Here is a 23,321-nt window from a genome sequence, read left to right as displayed (position 1 = left end):
CATCGATTTTGATGTTCTAATTTATATAAACACTAGAACAACACAAGCGCGCGTTACGCGCGCGCTATTTATTTAATTTTGTTTATATATAATTAAATATAAATAATAAGAATTTCAAAAATTATACATTTATGATTAAGAATAATAGAGTTCATGATAACAAATGACAGATCATGTTCTTGATGATTATGAATAAATAAAAATAGAATATGATTTGATTTATTATTACCCTATCAGTAGACAATGTTTTTTAAATATTTCTTAAATATTTATTTTTTATTATAACGTTTTTTAAATATTTAAAAGATATTGTTTCCTGATAGGGTAAATGTCTATAAAATTATCATTAATAGTAGACGTTAATATCACATTCTTGTAACAGATATGTACAGTTCGTGCCAGGTATGCCTGGGGTCCGATTCTAGGGTCCATGTTTTGTTCTTACAAGGGGAGCACCAGACATTGTCCCCTCCGATTTCGTTGAACTTTATATATGTTATAAACCTATCCTCCCACTAATTCATCCTAAAGTAATAGGACCCGCCTCTCAAGCATTCGCGAGAAAAACGCGTTTAAAGATTTACGTGTGCGTAATGTACCGTGTAGTAAGAACAGATTGACACCTAAGCAGCGTAGCCTAGTCGGTAAGGCGCCTGACTACAATGCTGCATATTACTGGTTTGAATCTTACTTTTTTCATTTTTTTTTTTTTTAATTTCCTTGTAACGTACTATTGTGTGTGGTGTATGTTTTTAAATATTTAGCCTATAAAATAACTGTTTTAATTATACAATTAATTATATTTCAGAAATTATAAAATTCATCTATTTAGGAGGAACGGGGGCGACGAAACTTACCCTCTCCCTGCCCACTGCCCGCGTTTTTATCGTTAAGGGGAAGGAGGTGATCCCTGCTGATGTTGCAGAAACCTTTTGCTCCCCCCATCCCCCCTTCGCCTTCTCTTTGGCGGCGCGTCGGAAACCTCCTCCCGCGCCCGCTCTGCCGCCTCCTTCTGCAACATGACCGCGTCGCAGAAGGAGGCCCCCGCCCATTCATCAGCACTAGCGAGCATCCGCCCCACCACCGTGGGGAAGTTGAGACCGGCCCCTATCCTGTCGGCGAGGGCACGGCGCTCGACAGCCCAAACCGAGCATACCTCTAGGGTATGTTGCGCCGTGTCCCTCGCCTCTGGGCAGTGGTGACACTTCGTGGTGACCTCCTGCCTAACCTTCTCGTGCAGGTACTCTCCGAAGCACCCATGCCCGGAGAGCACCTGCGTCACGTGGAACGAGAGACCCCCGTGCCCCCTGCCCATCCATTCCCTAAGAACGGGCCCAATGGTCTCGACCACCCTCAAACTAGCCCTGGCGTGGGGCAGACGCTCCTGCCAGTGCTCTATTACCTCTGGGCGGGCCTGGCTTCGCCGAGCCTCTGACATCTCTAAAGTGGCAGGCTCGCCCCCGCGGGCAAGTTCCTCCCTCCACTCGTGGGTGTCCGCGAGGAAACACACCACGTAGGCCCACGGAGGCGAATCCGCCAACAAACACACCGCCTCCCAAAAGATGGTGCGGTACGCGCGTGAGACCCTAATGGCCATCTTACGTTGCTCCTTCTGGAGCAACCTTATGTTATTATTGTTGGCCACCAGGGCCCCACACCACACGGGTGCCCCGTACATCGTTATTGACCGCACCACCCCCAGTAGAGGTGGTGTACCCTCTCAGATGGACCGCGCAGGTTGGGCATTAACCGGCTGAAACTAGAGATAGCGGCGCCCAACCTGGCGGCTGAAAGCCCCACTTCGAGTCGTGGATCAGTCCTAGATACTTCATCTGAGACTTCACCTCGACTCGAGTGCCCTCTACCAAAAGGCTTTTAAAGCCTGGGCCTTTCTCGCCTTGCCCCTCGAGCCAGAGCACCACCATTTTATTGAGGGCCACTCTTAGGCCCAAGAGGCAGATCCTTCTCAGCATAATGCCGAGCCCGTTCCTCGCGGTGCGTCTCGCCTCGCCCCAGGTGCTACCCAAGACGACGACCAGGGTATCGTTGGCATAACATACCAACGAAACCCCCGCAAGGAGGCGGTGATCCAGGCATGATCGTACCCTACATCCCACAGGAGTGGTCCTAGGACCGACCTCTGTGGCACCCCCCTGCTGACCACTCTGCGCATGGTGGCACCGTCTCGGTCCCTGAGGGCGACCACGCGGTTGCTAGGCCCCGACAGTCTCCACTAGGTAGGGAGGAACCCCCTTTCTTCGGAGGCCCTCCCTAATCTTCTCCCAGGGCAGGGTGTTGAAGACATTGGCGATATCTAAACTTATCACCAACACCACTCTGCCCCGGTTCACCGCGCGATCGACCAGGAATCTCAACCGTTGGATCGCTCCAACGGTCGATCTTTCCGACCAAAAGCCGAATTGGGTGTACTCCAAGTCGGGGCCTACCGTCGACATATGCGTCGCGAGGCGAGACGCTATGACCCTCTCGAAAAGTTTGCCCACCTCGCCTATCAGACAGATAAGCCGGTGGGCAGAGGGGTCATCCGCGGGCCTCCCCTGTTTGGGGATAAGGACGAGCTCGGCTTCCTTTCATAGCGTGGGGAACCGCCCTAACTGCAGGCACCTGTCGAAGAGATGCCTTAGGTGGTCCCCCAAAACGCTGAGGGCAATAGCCCTTACGCGCCCCGGAACCCCATCGAAACCGGGGGCAGCGTTTTCTCTTCTCATCCTCTGGATGGCCCTGGTCAGTTTACCCTCGGTGACCTTGAGGTGTTCCGACCACCAAGTGCGTTCCCTGATCAGGGCCCGATTTTCTCGGGGGCGGACCTCTTCTTCTGGATCCGTCGGGAAGAGGGCGGCAACAACTTCTCTTAGGAATTTCGGATCGAGGGACTCCATTGTAGGGGGCGCCGCCCGTCGGAGCTTGTTCCTGACAGTACGGGCGCCCCCACGGATCCCCGCCCAGGGTTTCCAACAGTTCCCCTCAGGCATTGGCCTTGGATTTGGCAATGGCCGCCTGGAGGGCCTTCCTCGCGGGCCGGTACACTTATAGCCGGGCCGCTTCTTTCTCCACCACCCTTCTTCTCCGACGGTACCTCGTGTACTGGCGACGCGCGAAGTTGCACTCTTGTCTAAGGGACGCAATCTCCGGCGTCCACCAGTACACGGCCTTTTTTTTAAGAGGCCCACCCATACGGGGCCGAGGCATGGCGGTGTCGCAGACCTGCGACATCGCCTCCTGGGCCGCCTCCTCTTCTACGTCGCCCTCCTCAGGGGAAACTTCCCAGGACTTAGCGATGGCAGCAGCCATCGCCATGTCCCCGTCAAAGTTTTTCAGGGACCATCGCGGGGTGACACCTTCTGGCCTTTCAGGCCGGGCGCACGGCTGTCTTACCGGATTCGGCGAGGAGACCTCCATTACTATATACCGATGGTCAGACAAGGTCTCCTCATCCGAGATTGACCATTCGGTAATTTCGCCGTGCGCCTCAGAGGAGCCCATCGTAACATCTACGATAGAGCTCCCCCGGGCTGCCACACAGGTGGACACCGGACCTCTATTGATAACTGCGACCCATGCCCTCTCCCTGCTGACCATCTGGTTAATGATGGTCCGCAGGGAGAGGTCCTCACCTATTTCTTCTCGCAGGACTCCGCGCAGCTCTTCCCACGCTGGACAGTCTTCCAGCGTGTGCTGCGCGGAGTCCCGGTCAGCGTCACAATGGTGACACTGCGTCGTCGGCTCTTTGCGTATCCTGCACAGGTACTCACCGAAGCAGCCATGCCCGGTGAGCACCTGTGTCGTCCGGTAGGACAAAACGCCCCAAAGACGGTCCACCCATTCGTCCAAGTGGGGTAGGACGGCCTCCAAGATCCGAGATCCTGCCGCCGGCGGGTCGTTGGCGAGGCTCTCTCGCCAAGCCCTCATGGCCCGCCGGCGTGCTCTTTTCCGTAATAGCGCGGCGACCCTGGGGGTAACCACTCCCCCCTGCAGGCGGACGGCCTTCACTCTGGCGTATGACCAGGCCAGAGCGTCGGCCGTGAATTCCGCCGGGGGGAGCCCCGCCAGTACCATGGTCGCCGCGCTAGGGGCGGTGCGGTACGCAGCACCGTACCCCCTTACGCGAGGTAGCGTCGAACTCGGGAGGCGGAGAGGATCGCTCTTTGGCTTGACAGGGCCCAAGTTTCACTTGAGCCCGTTGTGGCGAGTCGGGAAGCGGAATCGGAGTCGGAAGTGGAGTCGGTTGCGAGCCAAGTGTCTTAGCAGAGACCAAGGCACTCGATCTCGGTAGCAACCTGGGGAGCTTCTATTCGGCGGACCGGTCAGAAGCGGACAAGGTGCTCGCCTCCGACGAACGTCGCCTTATATACCCGAGAATCGAGGCGAGGGAATGTGCGACGTGTTACGGCGGAGCGGTCCGGCGGTAGCATCCCCGCCATTCGATCTCAGGTCTTTCGTTTCGAGCCACGCGCGTAGAGCGTGGCTGCGGACGGCGTTGGAACGAGAGCTCGTGCGCGCGGAGATGCGAACGCGGGAGCGATCGCTTGTTCGCTCTGTTGTAGTTTATTTTATTAGGCGCTATGCACCGATAATTGCCATCCGGCGAATGTTCGGTCAGACGGCTCGGACGGTTAGACGGTCCAGGGTGGGGGGGGTCGGAAGGCAGTTTTTTACAAACTAAAGGGCAAGAACCAATTGTATTAAAATACTTTGCAATAATTACAAAGTTGTTTTTTCTGAACAGTCAATAATTGATTGTTAAAATTTTATGTTTTATTTTTAATTGAAATTACATCTATGATTTTTATTAACTGCTATATTTACATCAAACTGGTCAATTCAAAAATCTATGTTTACTTATTGTTTTGTTATAACATTCTTTAACATATAACATGCACAACACATAATTTTGATATTATTTGTATAATATTAAATATTATGATACAATTGAGACAAAACAAATTATCTTATAAATTAAAACTAAAATTTTCTAGTTTATGAAGATAGATATATAGTAAGATATAATTTTATGGAAAATCTTTTAACATTGAAAATAAATTGTAACAGATTATCACATATATTGAAATCTGTTTATAATACTTGATTTTATTTGTACATACGTGTAACTCAGAAAGACAAATTCGCTTTGAAGCAATTTTTGAAAACAATGCTTATTTATTAATTTTAGCTATTTTTTATATGATCTTACATATTTGTAAACAATAATAAATAAGTATATTATTTTTTTACTCATTAATTTATAGGAGATGCTAAGGCAGCGGAAATAACTAATGTCCTTTTATATATGGTTGCTAAAGATATGCCATTGAATACTGTCGGAAAGGAGGGCTTTCGATACTTTTTAAAAATTATTGCTCCGTTTTACAAAATTCCCGCTCGTAAACAATTCACGAAATTAATAGACAATAAATATGAAGTATTGTCGCGTCTCACGATGAATAAACTGTCGACTGCAACTACAATCACCTTAACCTGTGATGTGTGGACCGAAATTCTCAATACAGTCAGTTTTTTGGGTGTAACTGCTCACTTTATGTTAGAAGGTGAATTGAATTCCGTATCAATAGGAGTTTATGAATTAGATGAAAGGCATACTGCAACATATTTAGAACCGTTCTAAGTACAATCTGTAAGAATTGGAATATTCAATTAAGTAAAATTCAAGCCGTGGTAACAGACAATGCAGCGAATATCATAAAAGCAGTAGAAATTGTTTTTAGCAAAAGTAAACATATTGCATGTTTTGCGCATTTGCTAAATCTTATTCTTGCTAAAATGTTTGAAAAATTACTAGAGTTAAAACCACTTATTGATAAAATTAAATCAATTGTAAGTTACTTTAAACATAGCGTTGTTGCGACGGATGAACTTCGTAAAAGTCAAAGCGTTTTGGGAACTCTTTTGAAATTAATTCAGCAAGTTCCTACGCAATGGTCATCTACTTATTATATGCTTGAAAGATTCGTGCAAATAATTGATCATGTGAGTACAGTTTTGATTAATCAGCGCAATTCTCCGCTCATGATATCTGCGTTTGAGGTAGCGACTATTAACGAAATATTGAAAATGTTAAAACCTTTTGAAATGATAATTACAGAAATATCTGGCAAAAAATATTTTACAATCCGTAAGGCCATTCCTATCAGTACAAAATTACCTTTTCAAAAAAAGGTAAAAGAAAGGTGCCAATTTATGTGTGCGCGCGCGCACCTTATCTATAATTTTTTTTAAAAACTCAAGTGGTACTATTTTTTAATTCAATCTAAATGTATTTTTCCAAAAAATGTATGAAATCTTTAAATTGCGCCAATTATAAAGAGAATATATTGTTGTTTGAAATAACTATTGTATTACTTTTAACGAATAAAATGCAAGTAATAGAATATTTATTTTTTAAGTAAAACCCAAGTAGCGGTATCTTTAACTCCTTTTTAAATAAAATTCAAGTGATACTGTGTGTGTATTTTTATTGAAACATTTTTCTGTTTTAACCTAAGTGGATGTACTTAATTTAAAAAAGTTTCAATGAAATATGTAACATTTAATCTCAAAGAATTAAACAGAAATGAGAATGTTTTATTAAAATAAAAAATTTTTATACAAAAATTGGCGCTGCTGTTTTACAACATTTTATTTTAGATTATAGTTAGACATTTAGCAGCGCCAATGATTTCAACTTACAAGTAAGATTATAATGTGTATGTGTGTATGTGTGTGTGTGTGCGTGCGTGCGTGCGTGCGTGCGTGCGTGCGTGCGTGCGTGCGTGCGTGCGTATGTATACATACATATATATATATATATATATATATATATACACACCAAGCAAATCAAAAACTGCTTATGTGATTATAATTAACCTCAACTCCCATCCACAATAAATAATATGTCTCTTGTATAGACAAGATTATATATTATGCACTTTTTTCAGCCGAATTCGTTTGTTTCGTATAAAAACGTGTTGGATATGTTTATTATTAATAAATATATGCAGTTAAAAATATATATTTGGCATTAACTAGAGTCAATATTATATTATACTCCTACGAATGCTACGTATAAAATTTTTCAAGTGTCATAACATATGATTGACAAAGTGCATATGAATATGATAATGAAACATAGCTAATTAGATTGGATGAGCCTTATTAACTTCATTTTTATCTTTCTATCTTTCTCCACTGCATATTTTTCCCAGCAAAAATGTGGTTTGCTTTTTCTCAGGTCTACCTCTAAGTCTTTTTTAACTCTAGCATAATGTAAATGTATATTTTGAATGAATTGACGTTTGAAACAAGTGTCAAATGATTGAATAAAGATATAAAAATATGTGTAATTTTACAAGTTGAGTCTCGGAGGTCTCAACGCTGCGTATTCTCTCTGATTTTAGAAATTTGTAACTAGATTAATTAATAAGTATGGTAAGTATATTTTAAATCCTGTTTATTAAAGTTAACAAAGTTAAGTGTAGCTCTTACAATATATATTGAGTTCACTAAACTAGTTAAAATAATACATGATATTAAATATGCTCGCTGTGTTACAAAATAAATGTTAATTGTAAATAAATAAAATGTGTTAATCTCGCTGTTACCTAATATTTAATAATATTTCTGAGCGTTTTATAAAAGATATTTTTTCTTATAAAAGATAATTCATTTTGTAACACATCGAGCATGTTTAATATCATGTATTATTTTAACTAGTTTTCAGTAAACTCTATATACATTGTAAAAGTTACACTTACTTTATTAACTTTTTTAATAAACAGGATTCAAAATGTACTTACTTTACTTATTAATTAATCCAATTACAAATTTCTGAAACCAGAAAGTACACGCAGCGTTGAGGCCTCTGAGATTCAACTTGTAAAATTACACGTACACCAGGCATTGAAATCATTTTTATATCTTTATTTAATTATTTGATACTTGCTTCAAACGTCAATTCATTAAAAATATACATTTACATTAACGCTAGAATTAAAAAAGCATGACTTAGAGGCAAACCTGAGAAAGCAAACTACATTTTTGCTGAGAAAGGTAAATATGCATTGGAGAAAGATAGAAAGATAAAAATAGATTTAATAAAGTGCATCCAATCTAATTAACCTCGTTTCATTACCATATTCATGTGCACTTTGTAAATTATATCTTCTTATGACACTCGAAAAATTTTATACATAGCACTCGTAGGAGTATAATATATAATAATATTGACTCTAGTTAATGCAAAATATATATTTTTAACTGCACATATTCATTAATAATAAGCTTATTCAACAATAATTTTTTGCACCACGCGAAAGAATTCGGCAGAAAAATGTGTCGTTTGCCCCGCAAATCGAGATATTATTGACGATTCAGGTTAGGAAACTTGTCATACGCGCAATCATGATCGCGGTTACGTGATGCACATCACATGGTGCATCACGTGACCGCATAGATGCTGATAGTGTAGTAGCGAGCGCCACACTGTGTTGAAAATGTGAAAGGGAGAATTCCTGAGGGCGACGACCAAGGAGACGTATCTTACAGAAAAATGTAGAGATTAGAATTTGCATCTCGATATCTCCGCTCGTACGGCGCGGAGAGAAAAAATAAAAACACTTTTATATATGCAATTTTTTCCAAGCTATCGAATAAGACGACTTTGAACTTGATCGGTTTAGCCGTTGCTGAGATCTGATAATCTCGTTTTGCTTGAACTCGCTGACTCGCGTAAAAAAGGCGTCGGTCTTTCTTGCTTTTTTTTTTGAATTGGCACGAGACGCGACCGCGCCTCTTGATGATTTATTTATTACGTGATAACAAAAACAAGAAATCCAGATTCTAACATTGGAAAACATTTAAAAAAGTATATTTTAGAAGAAATTAGTACAAGATTCAGTAATATTGAAAATAATGAGCATTATGCAATTGCGACAATATTTGATCCACGATTTGGTAAATTATTCTTTGAAAATCAATTGTCATACTATAATGCAATTTACAAAATTGATGAATTACTTAAAGACATGATAAAGAATGAACAAGAGAATGACAAAAATTAAACGAATGAACATGTAAAAGTCGACTCTACTAGTATATGAAGCGCTCACGGGTCATTAAAGGCTAATGATTTTTCGAAAAATTGTTCTGGATTAAGTTTGCTTTTAAAAAATTATTTAAATCAAAATATTCTGCCTGTAGAAACAAATCCAATACAGTATTGGAATTCTTCAGGAACTAATGTGAACTTAAGCAATATTGCCATCAAATATTTATCTACTTTAGCAACATCTGTTCCTTCAGAACGATCCTTTTTTCCCGTACCGGTAATACAATGTTAAACAATCGCAATCGACTGAAAAGCGATAGGCTTTCTAGATTATTATTTTTAAATTCTTTAAATATGATAGATTGGCACCTTTTAGAATAAACATATTGCTTAAGTTCACATTAGCTTTTGGGGGTCGATTATGAAACTTTCCCTAGGGCGGAAACGTGAAAAATGGAAAATTTCTTTATTAACTTTAATGGTAAAAATTTCACTTTTCATGTTTCCGCCCTAGGGAAAAAGTTTCATGATCAATTCCCTGAAGATAATGTGCTAGAAGAATCTTTGCGTTATCGTGATTTTTTCAGGACGCCGAATCGTAAACGGCGAAGTCACGTTTACGCTGCTTCACATGAGACACACACGCCTGCCTCTGTCGTTGTTTATTTATGCGTGCGATTATTTCGCGCCGTAGGAACAAATGTTTGCGCGTATATAAAGTGTGCCGAACCTATCGAGTGTTCTCTCGGCTGCTGCTGACAGTGGAAAAACTGAGTAAAACAGTAATCGTTTCATTCTCTTCATTAATAGATCTTAAATAATTGAACTTTATTACATTTAACATGCACTTATTGTAACTATATCTTTACGCTAATATTAAAATTATCATTAATTCAAGTAAGTAAAATTTATTTGTAATGCACAAATTACTTTTTTTGAGAACATACCTATATTTTTGTATTTATTTACTTATAAATTTAGTTTTAAAGTTTAGCCGAGAGTCAAATTATAGATATTTTATAATTTGATACATCAGTATAGGTATTTCGCGTTTGTCAATTCTGTTAACATCAGTGTAATTTTAGTGTTGCGTAGAATAACATAAGTATAAAATCGAGCAAGTTCCGCGCGATACCGCTCAACATGTTCGGACATGTCTCGGACGTGCGGGCGCCAGAGTTGGCGCGATCTCGGCTGTGCGCGACAGCCACTCAAACAGAAGGATCGCGGAGTCGCTTACGGATTCGTTGCCGGCGAAGTGGTGGGATCGCGTGAGTCTCCGAGGATCTATAAAAATCGATACTTCCTCAAGCGATAAGACATTATTTCCTCGATTCTGCTAGAGCATTCGTCTCGTGCGAACAATAACGTTGGCAACTAGCAATATTCCTAACGAGCGAAACGCGAGCGAAACTATAAATTCGATACGTAAGAACGCGAGAAACGCGTTCAGTGTAAATTCAAAATTTAATAAAATTGTCATCAAAACGTAAAAACGAGTGTGAACGAGTTCTTCACCGTGCATACAACATTTGGTGCCTCTTGTGAGGTCTTGCGACCCACGGTCAACGAGCGACGAGCCAGCACGCATACGAGCAACGAGACGGCGCGTACACGAGCCAGCGCGCGAACGAGCCACGAGCAAGCGAACGGACGAGTTCGCGAGGTTACGTAACCTACGAGGAACGAGCCAGAGACGACCCTCCACTACCACGAGCCACACGAGCGAGAGGGGGACCATACACGAGCAGAGTACAAAATCAAGTAAGTCGTTCGGTTTCGTTATTTCAATCAGTGAACAATGGCAAACAGAGCCAAAATACTCATAAATAAACGGACTTCTTTAAAGTCTAAAATCACGAATCTCAATAATATCCTCGACAAAGGTACAACGGACGATACATTAATCAAATTACGCTTAGACCGTGTAACTGAGTTATTTCACGCGTATGAGGACTTCAACGACGAGCTTACCGAATTAGATCCAAATGAATCACATCAAACTGAATATGAAAATATTGAAGAACGATATTATTTGCTTGCGGCTAAGATAAAAAATAGGTTGTTCGCGTCAAATATATCCGAGGCTAGTACCAGCGCTTCCCACGAAGATCGGGCCTATGAGAATTCACTCGCTACTTCGACCAAAAAACGGCGTATCAAACTGCCCGAAGCCTCGCTTCCGACCTTTGATGGCAAATTTGAGAGTTGGCTCTTGTTTAAGAATAGCTTCCGGAATATGATCGGATCACAGACCGACTTGTCAGACATTGACAAGCTTCATTATTTGAAATCGGCTTTAACGGGCGAAGCGGCCAATAAAATTAAAATCTTTGAAACCGACGATATAAATTATTCTAAGGCATGGGAGTTACTTGAACGATCATATGAAGTGAAGCGCATTCTCATTTCGCGACATTTATCGTCTATTTTAAACCTACCGGTGTTAGAGAAAGAAACGTCTAGCGGTTTGTCGAAACTTGCGAACGACGTACAACAGCATATCGCGTCATTAAGCGTATTGGGAGCTTCCGTCGGGCCCGAAATGATTGTGCACGTTTTAGAGACCAAGTTACCGAAGAGTACGGCGGAAAGATGGGAAAACTCTCTCGAACGAGAAACATTTCCGGAACCCGACCAAATATACGATTTTTTATATAAATCCGCGGTCTTCGCATCAAAGCGCGAACGGACTAAGACATTGGAGGCGGAAAGGAGCAAAGGGGAACCGCCGATAAAGAAAAAACGATACTCTTCTTCTCCAAATAAAGCATTCGTGTTAAATACATCGCGTAATTGTATAATATGCAGAAATCGTCGACATCCTCTTCATTTGTGTGATAAATTTAAACAACTACCGGTGCAAAAACGTATTGACGCGATAAAAACCGCAAAACTCTGTTATAATTGCTTACGGTCGCACAAGGGCAATGTTTGCAACTTTTCCAATTGCTCTATTTGCAACAAACGTCATAATTCGTTTCTCCATATTGATAATTACGCGAACACGCATAAATCAGGCAAATCAAAATCCACCTCCGTTCAAACCGATTGACTAATTGAAGCGAGCAACGGTAAGACCACGAGTCTCGTGTCATTGCACGTATCAGCGCCACATCTAATGACGAGCGCAATGGTATACATACGTGGCGGCAAACACGGTCCAATAAAATGTCGTGCTCTACTAGATACGTGCGCTTCCGCGAACTTTTTAACAGAATCGATCGCGAGATATTTGAAGGAAGAAGTGACGGCACATTCTTCGCCAATTAGCGCGATCAATGGCATGAATACTAAATCAAAGGGCATAGTACGAATTACAATTCAATCTATACATGATAACTTTTCTAAAGAATTGACCTGTTTGACAATTCCGACTATAACAGATTTAGTTCCGTCTGAAACCTTTCCGCGCAATTCAGTTAAGATACCGTCAAATATCAGATTAGCAGATCCGGATTTTCATTTACCGCGACATGTTGATTTACTGATTGGCTCGGGAGCGTTACTATCGTTGTTCGCTATTGGTCAGATAAATTTGTCCCGTGAGGGATATGACTTATACTTACAAAAAACGCGATTAGGATGGATAATCGCTGGTGGCACATCATCGCAAAAATCGGGAAGGGCTGTAACATGCCATTTAACGCCTTTGGAGGATTTGATACAAAAGTTTTGGGAAATCGAAGAGATCGGATTAAATAAACCGCAAACAGAGGAGGAAGTCGAATGTGAGTCGCATTTTATAAGAACGGTATCTCGCGACGTTAATGGGCGATATACAGTTCGGTTGCCATTCGGCATTACAAATAAACGTCTCGGAAATTCACGTAAAATGGCACTCAAACGCCTATTGTCGTTAGAGCGCAAACTTGATACAGATGCAAATTTAAAGAATGAATACGCGCAGGTAATAAATGAGTACTGAAATCTAAAACATATGTCGTGGGTAACAAATTCTGACGAAAGCGGGTTTTACATGCCGCATCACGCGGTGATAAAAAATACAAGCAATACTACAAAGGTGCGAGTAGTGTTCGACGCCTCTGCTAAGTCTGACAATGGCGTATCGTTAAATGACGTGTTAATGACGGGTCCAAGCATACAAGATAAAATAATATCACATTTGATTCGGTTCCGTACGTACAATTATGTTATAACAGCGGATATAGAAAAAATGTATCGCCAAGTGCTAGTACATGAACAGGATCGACACTTTCAACAGATTCTATGGCGTAGAGATGGCAAGATAGAAACGTTGCAATTGAATACATTAGCTTTCGGTGTATCATCCTCGCCATTTTTGGCAATCCGTACCATACAAAAACTTGCAGAGGACGAATATCAATCATTTCCTAAGGCGGCCGGAGTTTTAAAATCACACTTATATGTAGACGATTTATTAACCGGTTCCGAAACGATCAAGGAAGCCCGAATAATACGAGACGATATCATCGCGTTGTTAGCACGGGGCGGTTTTACGATAAGACAATGGGCATCGAATGACGAACGCATAATCCATGACTTAGAGTCTACCGCGTTGCACGAGAGTTTCACTATCCGCATTGATCGTGATCTAAAAACACTAGGCATCACATGGAGCGCGAAAAACGATAAATTATATTACGCAACAAGATCAATCGAGATCACGGAAAGGGTGACGAAGAGAAAGGTATTATCAGAAATCGCAAAATTTTACTATCCGTTGGGTTTAGTAGGACCAGTTATCTTGTATATCAAAAAATTAATGCAAGACGTGTGGCGTAGCGGTGTACATTGGGATGAATCCATTCCGCAAAGTATTTATACCGAATGGTCTAATTTCGCTAGACAATGGGAATCTATAAATAAGATTTCGGTTGACCGTAAATTATTAATTGAAGGGTATCACGATGTGCAATTGCATGGTTTTTGTGACGCCAGTAGTATCGGCTACGGGGCATGCATATACATACGTTCATCTAATAATCAGAAAACCGTGGCAAAATTTCTATGCGCGAAATCGCGAGTTGCACCCTTGAAAACCGTCACGATTCCACGACTCGAGCTGTGCGGAGCATTAACATTAGCACAGTTATTTCGGGAAGTAAAAGGCACATTGAACATCAATTTCAATAAGATTATCTTTTGGTGCGATTCTACCATTGTGCTTCACTGGTTGAATACAGCCCCCCATTTGTTAAAAACTTACGTGTCTAACCGCGTCGCGAGCATTCGACAATTTACTGAGTCACACGAATGGCGACACGTTCGAATAGAGGAAAATTCTGCCGACGCTATTTCGAGGGGTCAATTGCCACACGATTTTTTGCGAAATCAAACATGGTTTACGGGACCATCATGGTTGAGCAAGGATGAAGTTGAATGGCCCAACGAAATTATTCGGATACCCGAAATACCCGAATTAAAAAAGAATGCTTGCCTAATTTCCGAACATACTAAGTTTGATATCCTCGACAGATATTCTTCTTATTCCAAATTAATCAGAATCGTTTCATACTGTCTCCGGGTCCGTCATCCAAATAAACACACAGGGGTCTTACAAGCGGAAGAGATTAATAAAGCAGAAATACGCGTGCTAAAAATATTACAAGCTGATCAATTTTCTGATGAAATTAAAAGATTAAATGGAGCTTCGACTAACAAGAGTAAATTCGCCAATTTAAATCCGTTTATTGACGAGTACGGTTTAATTCGCGTGGGCGGACGTTTGCAAAAATCAGACCTCACTTTCGCGCAAAAACACCCAATTCTGCTTCCCAGTCGACACAGCCTGACCGATCGCATCATACGCGAAATTGATGAGAAGCATTACCACACAGGCATACAAACCACGCTTTACATTCTTCGGCAAAGATTTTGGTTACCGGACGACCGTAACCAAGTACGGAAAATCGTCCGTACATGCACGCGTTGCATTCGATTTAACCACAATAACAGCGATTATAAAATGGGCAATCTTCCGATAGCCCGCGTACGCGTAAGCACGCCCTTTCAAAACACAGGCATTGATTTCTGCGGCCCATTTTATATTAAAGAAAAAAAATACCGCAATAAAACACGTGTCAAGGTCTATGTATGCGTATTTGTGTGCATGACGATTAAGGCGATACATCTTGAAGTAGTGAGTGACTTAACTTCCGATGGATTCTTAGCCGCATTACGCCGATTCGCTGCGAGGCGAGGCGTTTACCGGAACACGTATACTCGGATAATGGTACTAACTTTGTTGGCGCGAACAATCAGTTGAAGGACCTATATGCCGTATTTAATTCGAACGAACACAAAAAATTAATACAACAATATGCGAGTGATCGCCGTATCACCTGGCATTTTATACCGCCAGCAGCACCCCACTTCAGCGGGCTATGGGAGTCTACCGTAAAGAGTTTCAAACACCATTTCAAACGAGTAATTGGTGATTCCTTGTTTACATTCGAGGAATTAAATACGTTCGTTGTAGAAGTCGAGGGTATTCTAAATTCGAGACCAATTACATCTATTTCGTCCGATCCGAACGACTTATTAGTACTGTCCCCCGCTCATTATTTAATCGGCAAACCATTAACCATGTTGCCCGAAAACGATTATACGAGCATTTCAGACAACCGTCTGTCCACTTGGCAACATATTGCTAAGGTGAGACAAGACTTCTGGAAGAGGTGGAGTCTCGAGTATTTAAACGAGTTACAAGTCCGTCGCAAATGGATCAAAGAGGGACAGCGTTTCGAGATTGGAGCCGTCGTACTTATCAAGGACAAAACAGCTCCGTGCGCACAATGGAACTTGGGAAGAATTACCAGATTACATCCTGGCGACGACGGGATATCACGAGCCGCTACCATTAAAACTGTGAGCGGTGAGATAAAGCGATCAACGGCGTTACTATACATATTGCCAATTGAGCCTTGACTGCGTAAATATTGTACTCAAATTTTGTCATGAAACATCCCGGCTGTAATTGCGTTATTAATCGGTGTACCCTCTCAACAGGGGAGTATGTTGCGTAGAATAACATAAGTATAAAATCGAGCAAGTTCCGCGCGATACCGCTCAACATGTTCGGACATGTCTCGGACGTGCGGGCGCCAGAGTTGGCGCGATCTCGGCTGTGCGCGACACTCAGACAGAAGGATCGCTTACGGATTCGTTGCCGGCGAAGTGGTGGGATCGCGTGAGTCTCCGAGGATCTATAAAAATCGATACTTCCTCAAGCGATAAGACATTATTTCCTCGATTCTGCTAGAGCATTCGTCTCGTGCGAACAATAACGTTGGCAACTAGCAATATTCCTAACGAGTGAAACGCGAGCGAAACTATAAATTCGATACGTAAGAACGCGAGAAACGCGTTCAGTGTAAATTCAAAATTTAATAAAATTGTCATCAAAACGTAAAAACGAGTGTGAACGAGTTCTTCACCGTGCATACAACATTTAGCTTGCGAAAAGAAAACATTTTATTATTCTCTTAAAAATCTTCTCTTAATTTGTGCAATGATTTCCAAAGTGTAATATATATGTATATGTATACATATAAAATTAACAACTATAACGACCGTACTTCGCGCACGGACGGTCGACGTTGCGGGAACGGGCGCGAAAGGTCGCCTGAAGAGATTAGAAGGCGTTTTGGTTGGTGTGATAAAACAGCGTTTATTGTGAATGCGGCGAGGCCAGCCTACGCCTCGTGAAAATATACAGGTCTCTTATAATACGGTCGGCGGTGCAGTTATAACAAACGTGCAATGACACGATCGGTCGGTGACAAATCGCGGAACTTAGTCTAATGCGCGGACGGACGATATTTCGCGGACAAAAGCACGGAAATCTATGTACAAACTTATTTACATGACACACCTGCTACCCGAGACGCGTTTCGTGGAACGCTGTCGCGATATTTTCCCAGAAGCCGGGCGACCTTGTTATAATGGCCGTGAAACCGACGCGACGCGGTGCGTGGTGCGGTAAGACGGGGCGCGTACACACGCACGGATCCGTGCGGTCGGTGTCAGTGGTTCGCGCGGACCGTCGCGAGGCGGTTAATACCGCTGTCGAGATCGCCGGAGGATACTACCTCACGCCAAGTGCTTGGTGGAAGCACGGAGCACCGTATCCCCTTACGCGAGGCAGCGTCGAGCTTGGGCGGCGGAGAGGATCGCGCTGTCGTCAAGTATCTTGACAGGGCCCAAGTTTCACTTGAGCCCAGGCAGCGGGTCGGAAAGCGGAAGCGGAATGGGGAGCGGAGTCGGCTGCGAGCCAAGTGTCTCAGCAGAAACTGAGGCGCTCGATCTCGGTCGCAACCTGGGGAGCTTCTGGTCGGTAGGTCGGCCAAGAGCGGACTGGTGCTCGCCTCCATGGTATAAATACAAGGGTATGCTCTTGCGCATATTTCCGAAAGCGCCAATCAGGAACTTTGGCCAAGCTTACGTCACACTAAGCGGCAATTTTAAACAGCGATTCTGTAGTATTAATTTATGAAAGCATTTTGAGCAGACATTTTGACTATTTATGAAAAAAAATTATTTCGTAAACATATAATATAAAAATATAAAATATAAAGTGTGTAATGTAGAATTATAATTAAAAAAATACGAATAATTAATGTAATATAAATTTTGTAATTTGAAATAAAAATTACCAAAGATGGTCGGAAAACTATTGGAAAAAAATGGTCGGTGGCGTAAGTTGAGACGTAAAAATGAAAATGTATTGTGACACAAAACAAGAAAGTTAAAGAAAAATAAATATAAAATAACAAAATGCAAATATTTAAGAGACAGATTTTTTATTTGTAAATTTTGACATTTTTTTTGTTTTCGCCTATGATTTTCGGTTGTGATCGCTCGGTTTATTTCACGCACTCTAATATATGTCCTAGTTCTAATAAGGCATAGTAACGCTTCTTTTAGAATTTTTATTTTTAATTTTGGTTGTACTATTTTTAATAATTTTTTAAATATAAATTGTTCTTTATTTAAATTAGATCCATCATATTTATTAAATTCAATATTTACTATATGTGCACATTGTAACAATTTGTCATGTCACATTGTAACAATATATACATTTTCCTTTCGAAATAAATTGTAACCAGTCTTGATTATTTGTTGTTTCTAATTGGCGCGTTTCAATACCTAATGTTTGGTCTTTATTCTTAAACCTAAACGCTACGTATCCGGCTATGTATTTCAAACCCTCTTCTTCGATAGCCTCGCTTACATTAAAATCCTCTAATGCCTGTAATAACTGTTCTTCATCATAATTAGGAATAATATCGCATGGATCTAACACAACAGATTTTTCATGTAGAGTTTCGTCAATACACACTTCTTCTTCTTCATAATAAGTTTCAGTAATGTCGTCTTCTTCAACATAACACGCAAGCATATCCGTTAATACAGTTTCTTTAACAACATTGCAGCTAAGGGGAGATACCAAAACAGATTCATTCGATTTGCTTTCTTGAACGTTAGATTTATTTGACAGTACATTCCTAAAATGTTTACCTAATATGTATCTTTTTAATCGGTACTTAAAATCTAAAGGTGTTGGATGATTGTACGCACATCCCATTAAACGTATAAATGAGAAAAAATTTTCTAATACATCTTGATTGAGACGGTACGTTATCAAATAAGTGATAAAAAAATCGGAAGTGTTGTAATGCTCTTGTAAGTATGGTAATAGTTGTTGTAAAGAAGTGTTACTGACTAAAATGCCTTTTTGAAAAGATAACAAAGTTTTGTGATTTCCAATCCGAATTTCGTTAATAAAAGCCGTCATGCTGTTTAAAATTTCATTCTGATCTTTAATATTTATGCCATACGCATTTTTTCCCTTATGTTTACCATACATAGATTTCGCGTTAAAAATATCAAACCAGTCATTACACAGTCTAATAACGTACGATGTTTCCTGACATGGTAAATTCGGAAGGTAACCTTTATGGCCGCACCATTCTATCGCGGAAGCTGTTGTGTTGGATAAGACTTGTGCAGCAGGAAGAACTTTCTGTCTCTCAGAACCTTTTACATTTAAGTGGTACGCAGTAATTTTATGACAAATTTTTAAATCTCTTGCATTAATAGAGAGCAACTTAAGTAATATTTCCTTCCCTATTGTTTTCCCTCTCCAAATAAACCCTTGGTCGAGTAAATGATTCCTCAGCAACTTGAGAAGATGCGGAGCATCTGCGAAAACAAATACTTTTAAATTATTGCATGTAGGATGTTGAAAATAGGACTTTTTGGGATGCATGCCTATATCTAGTTCTGACCATAACTTAAGATTACCCGGACCCATATCACTAGTTACAGCAACTATAGTATAACCTGCGTCATGCAATTGTGATATAATATTGTTGAGAATTTGTGAATTTATTGCTTCATCGTATTGATAATAAATGGGTTGTTTCCAAGAAGCAAAAAGACTTCTTGCCATCACACACTGACAAGTCTTATGGGAACCAACTACTTTTTCTAACTTGCGATCTATCGCAATTTTGTTATTTACATAAACCTCGTCAAAAGTTAACACAATTAGTCTTGTAATATCTGACATGCTTTTACTTTTTGCAATCATACAATAAAGCGCACAGGATTGCACACCCGGTTCAACATCAACTGTGCTTGCCCACCTTCTTAGTGTTGAAAGGCCTGGAAGTGGTATTTGTAGAACATCTTTCAAATAACGATATGCCTTTGGGCTGACACATCTTAAGGATATCGCGTGTGCGATATCTTGGGAAGACCATTTCATCTTCTGTAGTGAAGGATTCAATATCATCCGTATTTGTCCTGGACTAAACATTTTCCCCAGTAACTCGTACATTTTCCTTTCCACGAGTTTATTTTCATCTTTCGGTCTCGCTTTCTCATATTTGTCTATTGTCTTCTTCATTTCGGCTACTTGAAGTTCCAGACAATGTCTAAAAGAAAATAGTGAAAAAACTATAATAAATCATTTACAGTAATAAAATTTTTATAGTAATATTAATATGAAACAGCAGAGTGAAACAAATCCAACATCACAAATATCACTTTAATGTTATTAATCTCATTAGTTCGGATATTGTTTCTATTTATTTTATATTTAACTTGTACATTTTAATTTTAAACCAGCAAATTGACCGAATGATAATTTTAAATATTTATAACATTTAAATTCTCTGTATAAACTTCGTTTTTTTATGTTAAAAAGAAATACTATAAACAGCTAGTACTTTATAACTTACATTTTTGAAGACATAACTTCCATACTTGATGATGTCGGTGTCTCTTCAAGATTTATCAAAACTTCATCCGATGTCGACAGAGTCATTACTTCGTCGACTGCTTCTACAGTTAATGAACTTTCCTTCGATGTTGACGGAGTCATTACTTCGTCGACTGCTTCCACAGCTAATGAACCTTCCTTTGATGCTGACTGAGTCATTAGTTCATCGACTGCTTTCACAGATGACAAATTTTTGTTCGATGCTGGTGGAAGTACTACAGGAAGATGCAACGTTGGGATAGCATCAGGACGTAACTTTCTAACTCTTGAAGGAGAATACTCCAATAGTTGTTGTTGTAAAGATTTCGTAAAGCATGCATCAGAAAAATGCTTCGAGCATATCCTAGCTAAACAAACAAAATTTTTATTCATAAGAATATGCATGATGATAAACCAGCACGTTAAAAAAAAATAGTACATATTACTATACAAAAGTATACATACCATATTTTGAAAAAATATTTTTTTTTCCGCATGCTTGACGCCACTTATTGAAAAGCGCTGGATCTTTTGGGAAGGAAAAATATTTCACTGAATTTCTTTCAATTTTTTTTTATTCAAACTTTGCCAAATAGTTTCCACAACCTTTCACGTTACAAGTCATTGGATTTGCATGCAAAAAATATACTAACACCGAGTCACTCACCATTATATCACTTTAAAACCTTACAAAATATATTTAAGGTTACGAAACAAGTAATGAATGAATCGAAGCATCGGAACATTCGGAGCGAAACACGCCACCGATCATATCCGATTCATTCCGACTTCATACGAGTGTGACGTAAGCTTGGACAAAATGTGGAAAAGTGGTGGGAATGCGCAGTGGTCTGACACGGAACGAGCATACCCTTGTATTTATACCGTGCTCGCCTCCGGCGAACGTCGCCTTATATACCCGAGGATCGAGGCGCGGGGATGCGCGACGTGTCACGGCGGAGCGGTCCGGCAGCAGCATCCCCGCCACTCGTTCTCGGATCTTCCATTTCGGGCCACGCGCACAGAGCATGGCTGCGGACGGCGCGGGAACGAGAGCGCGTGCGCGCGGAGATGCGAGCGCGGGAGCAATCGTGTATTTGATCCGTTATCAGAGTATTTATTAGGCGCTATGCGATGTTAATTGCCGTCCGGCGGATGTTCGGCCGGACGGTTCGGCGGTCCGAGGGGGGGTCGGAAGGCGGTTCGTTACACAACCAATAAAAGTATATTAATAAATTATAATTATAATGTTTATAATTACTCAAAAATATTCTATTATAAAAAATTTTGTAATTATTTTGAACAATATTAAACATTTTATCAAATTAAATAAAAGGATCGATTTTTGATGGATCGATTCTTTAAACGGCGATTTTTTGTCGAATCGATTCTCAAGTCTATGATGATGAGATTTGAATCGATTCAAAAAATTAATTTTTTTGGAAAAATTGCCCATCCCTAAATAATACCTGTTGCAGATAATGTGGTTTTTTCAAATCCAGGACAGTTTTTTGTATGGTTGTTTGCCTTCCAAAGAAACGCTCTTCCTTATAATTTCATCAAAATTGTCTTGAATGATTTTCGATTCCTCAATTTGTATTACAGGCAACTTTTTGTACCGTACCTCACAACCAGAGTTACAATGGGATGTTTCTTCGAAACTTGGTGTATGTCTTTAAAAAGTATGCCAGCTGAATACCCGACATTTGTCTCACAGTTTACATACCTGCAATCACCGACGTTGGGAAATGGAAAAATTTGCAAAAGTATCTGCGCTCGTAATTTATACAAATAAACGTCGATATTTTTATTTATAGTATTATCGATTAATTTTAAAAATAAATTGGTTTCTGCTATTTTATTTATGTTTGTTCGAATGTTATCTGATTTGTGTCCTGCTGCCAGTAATATTTGAAAGATACTATCAAATGCACATGTATTAGAGATAGTGTAGTTATCATCATCTGTTTTTAAACATCTTATAGATAAATTATTGCCATTTTTTATAATGGGTATTTTTATTGCTTTTTTACAAGTCAAAAAATCACTATTTTATGTTTACTTTTATCGAGATATAATGCATTAGTTTTATTAGATTCTGTTTCTAATTTACACCAATTCTCGATTTCATGACTTGATACAATGTCTTTGATGTTATCTATATCTTTGCACATCATACATATGCGAAGTTGACCATAACCTTCTTCAGCATCTCTAAACGGTACAGAACATTCAGGCAATGCATGTACATTGTTTTTACATAAAAAGCAAATATATGCACCTGTTGCTTGGTCATTATTTTGACATGCAGGGCATGAATTATATGAATATGGATTTAATTCATTAATATCAGGCTCTTTAAGAGGCATAGAAGTCATTGGTGCGTCTTTGGCATGAACAGATCAGGATAATCAAACTCCTATATTAAAAATATGTACAGTCGTGAGCTAAAAGGTTGCAACACATTTTCTTCGATGCTTAGATGGTTCGATGCTTAATTGGTTGGACCTACAGTAAGAACTAATGACGTTCGCCGTTCGATGAGCAAGTCTACATTCTAAAAACCATCAAAGAAAATGTGTTTCACTATACCAGCGTTAGTATCGCCATCTGGAAGGTTACTTTCAAAAAATCAATATGTAGCCAAAAATTTCTATGGTATCATACAGATGAGAATTTTAAACCTTTAAATGCTTATATATATTAAAATTATAAATTAAGCTTAAAATCATTAATGTATAAAATAATGGATAAAAATAAATTTTAAACATTTTTTACAATATAAAGTATATATTTTATTAAAAAATTTTTTTTTTTTTACATATTTGTTTGATAAATTTTGGGCTGCCTTATACATATAATTATTAAAACTTTTGTTAATTTTTCGAGATAAAATATTATTTACAAACATGCATCAAGTTTTAATAAATAGTTCAGCAATTAATGTTAATAATTTTGTTTTAAAATGTGTACAATGAAACATGCATGTTGTTCGCGACTGCACGT

General features: G+C 40.2%; 3 protein-coding genes across 3 annotated transcripts; all 3 read left to right on the top strand.

The window, feature by feature from the left end:
- Nucleotides 1-10,862: 10,862 nt before the first annotated feature.
- LOC120359241 lies at nt 10,863-12,116 on the top strand. Its single transcript, XM_039456054.1, has one exon. It carries the CDS (start codon nt 10,863-10,865, stop codon nt 12,114-12,116), a length of 1,254 nt encoding a protein of 417 aa, XP_039311988.1.
- Nucleotides 12,117-12,194: 78 nt separating this feature from the next.
- Nucleotides 12,195-12,989, top strand: LOC105197125. Its single transcript, XM_039456053.1, has one exon. It carries the CDS (start codon nt 12,195-12,197, stop codon nt 12,987-12,989), a length of 795 nt encoding a protein of 264 aa, XP_039311987.1.
- A 12-nt stretch (nt 12,990-13,001) lies between these two features.
- LOC120359240 lies at nt 13,002-15,973 on the top strand. Its single transcript, XM_039456052.1, has 3 exons — nt 13,002-14,945; nt 15,031-15,041; nt 15,217-15,973. Exons 1-3 carry the CDS (start codon nt 13,002-13,004, stop codon nt 15,971-15,973), a joined length of 2,712 nt encoding a protein of 903 aa, XP_039311986.1.
- The last annotated feature ends 7,348 nt before the right edge of the window (nt 15,974-23,321 follow it).

Source organism: Solenopsis invicta, chromosome 12 (genome assembly GCF_016802725.1).
Source record: "Solenopsis invicta isolate M01_SB chromosome 12, UNIL_Sinv_3.0, whole genome shotgun sequence".
Classification (NCBI taxonomy): Eukaryota; Metazoa; Arthropoda; class Insecta; order Hymenoptera; family Formicidae; genus Solenopsis; species Solenopsis invicta.
This window is presented reverse-complemented; position numbering and strand designations above follow the sequence as displayed.